A 7,500-nucleotide genomic window follows, 5' to 3' on the forward strand; every position below is an offset into this window, starting at 1 on the left:
CTGGAGACGCAAAACATTTCTAGGATAGGATAGCGCTCCAACCAACCAGAGAAACGCTAGTTGATAGATTAAACTTTAAACTCTAAACACATCTTCCCAAAAGTTCTCCAACGGAAAGTTCCCAGATGGATATGCCGAGCAAATGCGAAGCAATCCATCTGGCTTAGTCAGGGTAAAACTTCCCACCCACAGGAGGAAACTTCCCGCCCACAGGAGGAAACTTCCCACCCACAGGAGGAAACTTCCCGCCCACAGGAGGAAACTTCCCACCCACAGGAGGAAACTTCCCGCCCACAGGAGGAAACTTCCCACCCACAGGAGGAAACTTCCCGCCCACAGGAGGAAACTTCCCGCCCACAGGAGGAAACTTCCCGCCCACAGGAGGAAACTTCCCGCCCTCCGTCTTCCGTCCTCACCCTTGTTTGTGTTGAAAGTGCTGATGCAGGGGTTCTTCTCCGTCGGGTTCCACAGTTTCACCGTGCCGTCGGCCGAGCAGGACAGGAGGCGGTTCTTGATGCCGCTGTAAGCCAATCCCCACACGGCGTCCGTGTGCCCCAACCACGACCCCGCCAGGACACTAGGATCTGATTGGACGAGAGGGGAAAAAAAGAGAGGAGGGGTCCATTATCGTACTGTATGGCAGCGCTTTGATTCTTCTTTTAACTTCTGTCTTTCTGAGAACCACAAGTGTAGACACCTTGAGAAAAGGACAGTTTTGAGAAGTTAACAGTTATGCTGTGTATGTCTCGAGCTTTTATTGTGAAAGGTAAGAAAGGAAGCAGTGGATCTGCTATGTGCTGCCATTTATTACTGTTGAAAGGAGGGATAAAGTTTCCCTATATCTTTTTAGACAGACGTTACAGTTTACTATAATAACCCCAAATTGAGGTGCAAAGTAATAACACGAAAAAAACTATCCCCAGTGTGTGAAAGCTCTAAGAGTGTGTGTGTGTAAGAGTGTGTCTGTCCGTATGTCTGTGTGTGTGTCCGTGTTTGTGTGTCAGAGTGTGAGAGTCTGTGTGTGTGTGTCTGTGTGTCTGTAAGAGTGTGTGTGTGTAAGACTGTGTCTGTGTCTAGGAGTGTGTGTGTGTAAGCGTCTGTCCGTCCGTCCGCGTGTGTGTGTGTGTGAGAGGGTAAGAGTCTGTGTGTGTGTGTGTGTCTGTAAGAGTGTGTCTGTGTGTAAGAGCGTGTGTGTAAGCTTCCGTCCGTCCGTCCGCATCCATGTCCGTGTGTGTCCGTGTCTCTCTCTGTGTGTGTGTGTGTGTGTGTGTGTGTGTGTGTGTGTGTGTGTGTACCGTATGTATCATAGGGGTCAACATTAGAGCTAGGGATGTTCCACCACTGGATGGTCGAGTCGATGCCTCCGCTGAAACACTGTTCACCGCTGGAGGTCATCGTCAACGACAACACCGGACCGCTGGAGACCGAGAAAGAGACAGAGACAGAGACAGAGAGAGAGAGAGAGAGAGAGAGACAGAGACAGAGACAGAGAGAGAGACAGAGAGAGAGAGAGAGAGAGAGAGAGAGATCTTCTCAAAGGTTTTTACTGCACAACTTCTTAATGTTTACCAGAGACATCCCAAGCCTCCTACAGGCCTCAGAGATACTGGTGTGCTATTCCTTTACCTTCAGGTTTCCCCCAAACATTATAAGGCTTAAAGCCTAACTCTCGCCAAAATGCAACCTAGGGTCTTTTTGTGAATGTACCCGAGTCAAACTTTGGTTTAAAATGCGTATTTAGGACGGAATCGCCACTTTTAAGATTGACCGTATTCTAGTTTTTGGGTCAAATGGTCTTTTGAATGGGAGTGCTAAGGACACTTTGATGCTAGCCTCAAAATATCTATTTTTAAACCACTAAGAAGGCTCGACACAACATGAGACTTTGCTCCAAGTATCACCAGGAGCTCTACACCTTAACCAAAGACTTGACAACATTGGTTGTGTACCCAGAGTTTACTAAAAAGAAAGGTTTTGAGCAACTCACGTTAGCAGTTGTTGTTTACACTATCCGCCATTTTCCCAGTCCAAAATAGGCGATCTCAGAATGTGAATGAACGGACTCCATAGGAGGAAATGTCATTCTTATATGAGGCTCCTTTTTCAACTACGAGGTCAATATTGTGTTTCACTAACGACAAAACAAGAAATAATCCGTGCATTTATATGGAACTAAGCTTTAGGAGCTCTCCATCTTTACTCTCCTCCCTCGACTATTTCTGACTGGCTCGATAGACGGAGACCGGAAAACCAAGAGCTACGGTGAGTTGTTGAAAACCTTTTTTAGTAAACTCTGGGTACACAACCAATGTTGTCAAGTCTTTGGTTAAGGTGTAGAGTCCCTGGTGATACTTGGAGCAAAGTCTCATGTTGTGTTGAGCCTTCTTAGTGGTTTAAAAATAACTATTTTGAGGCTAGCATAAAAGTGTCCCTAGCTCTCCCATTCAAAAGGCCATTTGACTGAAAAACGAGAATACGGTAAATCTTAAAAGTGGCGATTCCGTCTTAAATATGCTTTTAAACCAAAGTTTGACTCGGGTACATTCACAAAAAGACCCTAGGTTGAATTTTGGCGAGAGTTACGCTTTAAGAGCAGCACCCGAGACAAATAACTAAACTAAATGACTTGATTAAATGGTCTCGGATTCTGTACTTCTTAGGGTACCGACCGAATTACATTTCACGTTAAATCAATTGTTGCAGAAGGAGACAGACTATGTTGCGTCGGTAGCTTGTTCAAGTCAAAGTGAGTCAAGGCAATGCCGACAAAACGGTTACAAATTCTGGTTACACTCCACACAGACAGACAGCGCACAGAAAGCAGTCGCGGTGCGTTTACACTTCCTCTGAGACAGACTGACAAAGCAGCGTTTTCTCTCCCCTGGCACATCTTTAGCGGCAATACAAAATGATTTACATAAAACATTAAAGAGCAGTGTGTGTGTGCGTGAGTGATACGTACACATGGGCTCTGAATGTATAGACGGGCTCCACATCAAAAGAGGCACTTCTGTAAAACAAAAAGACAGAAACAAAAACACCCAGAATGTTATTGAGCACATCATCATCATCACTATCGTCGTCATCATCCTGTATCAGCTCTGTTCCTAAATGCATACCTGCAAACTCAGAAGAGCTGAAAAAGGTGACACATCAGCTACAGACTGTTGGAATCCTCTCCAGTGAAATACAAACACACTTTTACACCGTTTAGCTGTCAGCATTTTAACCGTGTTTACTCCAGCTGCTAGCTAACGGTAGGCTAACGTTACCTGCTGTCAGGTGTAGTATTAACTAGCTAACGGTAGGCTAACGTTACCTGCTGTCAGGTGTAGTGTTGACTAGCTAACGGTAGGCTAACGTTACCTGCTGTCAGGTGTAGTGTTGACTAGCTAACGGTAGGCTAACGTTACCTGCTGTCAGGTGTAGTGTTGACTAGCTAACGGTAGGCTAACGTTACCTGCTGTCAGGTGTAGTATTAACTAGCTAACGGTAGGCTAACGTTACCTGCTGTCAGGTGTAGTATTAACTAGCTAACGGTAGGCTAACGTTACCTGCTGTCAGGTGTAGTGTTGACTAGCTAACGGTAGGCTAACGTTACCTGCTGTCAGGTGTAGTATTAACTAGCTAACGGTAGGCTAACGTTACCTGCTGTCAGGTGTAGTGTTAACTAGCTAACGGTAGGCTAACGTTACCTGCTGTCAGGTGTAGTGTTAACTAGCTAACGGTAGGCTAACGTTACCTGCTGTCAGGTGTAGCATTAACTAGCGCCACGTGCGGCGATGTTTCAGTTCCCTCTAACGTCCATTTTCGGAGCATCAGAGAGAAGCGCAGGCATTTAAGTGGCACCTAAATAAGGCGCCAAAATTCGCGTTGCTATTCGGCCCGGTAGAGAACGGTCGTTAGGTACCGGTGCCGTATTAGCACCGGGTCTCGGACCCCCCCCCACCCCAAATAAAAACTCTTCGGATCGGCTAGTTTGCAGGTATGTAAATGTTTAAGCAGCTGGTTTCTCCTGGAAGCTGAGCTGTGTTGTGATGTTCTGTCAGTAAATCCTGAGAGAGAGAGCGAGTTGTCTGCAGGGATTATATGCGGGACGCTGACGCGTCTGTATTTGAAGTTCAGCTGAATAGTGTCAGATGTACCGCGCTGAGGAGGAAATGAGATGCAAATACTGAAGGATCTGTCAGGGATTTTCCTCTGAAGCAGAGAGACTCCACCGACAAGAGCTGCACCGAGCCAAGGAAATCCCGTCTGTGATGTACAGCGAATACTACCTCAAAGACCGAGGTGGAACAAGTACTCGGATCCTTTACTTCAGTAAATGTACAGTAGTCCTGTAGTCCTGAATTCAAAATGTTACTTAACTCTCCTGTTGTTCTCGGGTCAAATTTGACCCATTTTCAAAAAGTTTCTATATCAGAAAATTGGGTTTCTTTCAACCAAAATGTCCAAAAAAATACCGTAGAGGTTTCCATTTGACGCTCTTTACAAGTAAAATAAATGATCAGTTCACTACTTTCTTTGAAATTGGGGAGGGGGGGTTTAAAGATTTTTTGGGGCTTTTCCGCCTTTAATTTTTGACAGAACAGCTAGGTGAGAAAGGAGAGAGAGAGAGAGAGAGAGAGAGAGAGAGAGAGAGAGAGAGAGAGAGAGAGAGAGAGAGAGAGAGAGAGGGGGAAGACATGCAGGAAATCATCACAGGTCGGACTCTAACCCTGGACCTCTGCGTCGAGGCATACACCTCTCAGTATATGTGCGCCCGCTCTACCCACTGAACCAACCCGGCCACGAATGTGGGTGTTTTATTTACTTGTATAGCATTTGAATTTTTTTTTATTCAATTCAATTTTATTTATAGTGTCAAATCATAAGAGTTATCTCAGGACACTTTACAGATAGAGTAGGTCTAGACCACACTATAATTTACAAAGCCCCAACAATTCCAGTAATTCCCCCAAGAGCAAGCATTTAGTGCGACAGTGGCGAGGAAAAACTCCCTTTTAGGTAGAAACCTGGGACAGACCCAGGCTCTTGGTAGACGGTGTCTGACGGTGCAGGTTGGGGGTGTGATGAACAGTGGCAATAACAGTCACAATAAAGATAATGACTAGAAGTAGTAGTTGTAATAGTTCATGGTCTCGTAGAGCACAGCAGGGCGTAACAGGGCGTGGCAGGGGGTAATAGTTTATAAATGAACGTTGAAAAAAATTGACAAAAATGACAAAACGCTTAAAAGCTGTCTGGGAAAAAAACAACAAAAACGTCAAAAAAGCACAGAAGAAAAGTGACAAAAACATCGGGAAAAGGGAAAGAAAATGTGGAAAAAAGTCACAAAAATGACGAAAAAAGGGGCAGAAAAAGTTGCATAGTGGGCGGGAGGACAACACGAGGGATAAAGTGCTCCTCCAGACAGATTTAAAGACACTATGATTAATATTTGGTTTGATTTAAGGCCCTGACACACCAACCAGACGGCCGACCGTCGGCAGTAAAGCCAGTCGGACTGATCAGTCGGGTCCCCGAGGTCCAAAAAGTTCCTCAGAACTCACTGAGGAGACGCCGACTTGAGCGTACGCTCTGCACGTGCGCGAAACGTAATACGTCTCCATAGCAGCAGGCGGCGCTGCTCTGTATTGTTTCCATTAACAGTCTGATTGTTTCCCAGAAAATGAAAACCGGCAGCTGATTGGACGAACGCGTCACGTGGTTCTTCTTTCTCCAGAAATTCACAGCCAGACTGTCATGGCGGCTCGTTCAGAATACGATCTCATATTGGACTAAAATAGTTCACCGAAACGTGTTTCTGAAAACATTTGAAGAGAGAAATAGGCCGTGCAGTTGCTGAATCTGTCTTCATTTCAGATCAACAAAGGTCAGTTTAAAAGATTTTTCTCCCCATTTCCGGGTGAGTCCCGACTGCCCTGTCTCCGTCTGTCCTATCTCCGACTGTCCCGTCTCTGACTGTCCCGTCTCTGACTGTCCTGTCTCTGACTGAACATGTCAGGTCGGCCAAAATGAAGGCCGACGGTTCCTCTGACGGACGACGGCACGGAGCACACCGAACAGACTCGAGTCACCGACCTCGCCAGACGGTCCAACGGCCGAAAATGGGCTGTGTGTCAGCGCCCTAAAACAAAACGTGGTCAGATCTAAAAGGTTGAGGCAAAAAATAATATATGCACCAGAGCTCACACCGCTTAAAAAGGTAGCCTCAACAACCGTGTTTCCATACGTCTCCATTTTAGGGGCTCTTTGGTTTTTGGGGGCTGACATTTTTCTAAAATTCTGAATTTTTTTCTAAAATATTTGACTTTTATTTTTTAAAACAATCTGACTTTTCTCTCTCAAAACATTAAATCACCACCTAGTTTTTGCCACCTTTGGCAATGTTTTTGATTTTTTTTGTCACTTTTTGGGCGTTTTTTAAATTATGTTTCTGTAAATTTTTTAACACGTTTTTTGCCGATGTTTTTTTTTGGTCACTTTTTTTTAACAAGTTTTTGTCACCTTTGGTGATGTTTTGGATGTTTTTTTTGTCACTTGTTCCGAGTTTGTTTTTTGGTCACTTTTTTCAGCGTTTAAAAAAAAAATAATAATAATCCCAAAAAAAATATATTTTTTTTTTGTCAAATTTTTTTTACTGCGTTTTTGTAGCTTTTTTTTCAACATTTGTCACGTTTTTTTCAACGTTCTTTTGTCATATTTCTGATATAGAAAGTTTTTGTTAACGGTTCAAATTTGACCTGTTTCTCATTGTCTGCCTGTTAACTTATTAAACATTTTGTTTATTGAAACGTGACCTTTTTCAGTCCTTAAGTGCTGCCCCATCTCTCTTTTTTCACTATCACTATGTTGTGCATTCATTGTAGGTATGTGTATTGAATTGATATTTATGTATTGATTTGTATGTGCTTTTGTTTCTGCTGTCAAAGCACTTAAGCACAAACTATTACTCTACCCTTTTTTTTTTTGCACATTAACTCCTTCCACATTTTTCAACATAGAAACTTCATTCAAACATCAAAACGTTCAACACGATTAGGACATTCATGCTTCTATACAAAATTTCCATAACTTTTATAATTTCCGAAATATTCAACGTTTTCGGGGACATTTTTTCCCCATTCAAGTGAATGGACGGAATTTTCAAAGTTGACACAAATTCATAAATTTTCAACTGCTATCTAGTCATTCATTCATTCACCGAGAAACACCGTTCACACTTTAAAATGTTACACATCTTTCGTACTTTTCACGGTAGCGTCAGCCTTTCAACATACAACATTCACACCGCAATTCGTGTCAAAATGAGTGTAGTAGATGCTAAACGTTGAGACATTGTTTTTTTTTTTAACATAATGAATTTCACATTTGTGACTTAAACACTTCAACAAACTTTGAACTGATCCTTCATCATGCGTCTGAAATCATCAACATCATTTAAAAGTTTTAGTTAATTAAACAAGACGGAAAAAAAGAGCACAGAGCGTGTAACGA

General features: G+C 43.3%; 1 protein-coding gene across 1 annotated transcript in view; it reads right to left on the reverse strand.

Moving 5' to 3' along the window:
• Nucleotides 1–7,500, reverse strand: part of strn3 (striatin, calmodulin binding protein 3) — a 37,248-nt gene that overhangs the window by 5,481 nt on the left and 24,267 nt on the right. Inside the window, exons 10-12 of the mRNA XM_031277673.2 lie at nt 2,963–3,010; nt 1,296–1,417; nt 417–584 (exon numbers count right to left, since the gene is read on the reverse strand). Of these exons, the coding sequence (XP_031133533.1) occupies nt 417–584; nt 1,296–1,417; nt 2,963–3,010 (338 nt within the window). The remainder of the gene's footprint in view (nt 1–416; nt 585–1,295; nt 1,418–2,962; nt 3,011–7,500) is intronic.

Source organism: Sander lucioperca, chromosome 18 (genome assembly GCF_008315115.2).
Source record: "Sander lucioperca isolate FBNREF2018 chromosome 18, SLUC_FBN_1.2, whole genome shotgun sequence".
NCBI classification, from domain to species: domain Eukaryota; kingdom Metazoa; phylum Chordata; class Actinopteri; order Perciformes; family Percidae; genus Sander; species Sander lucioperca.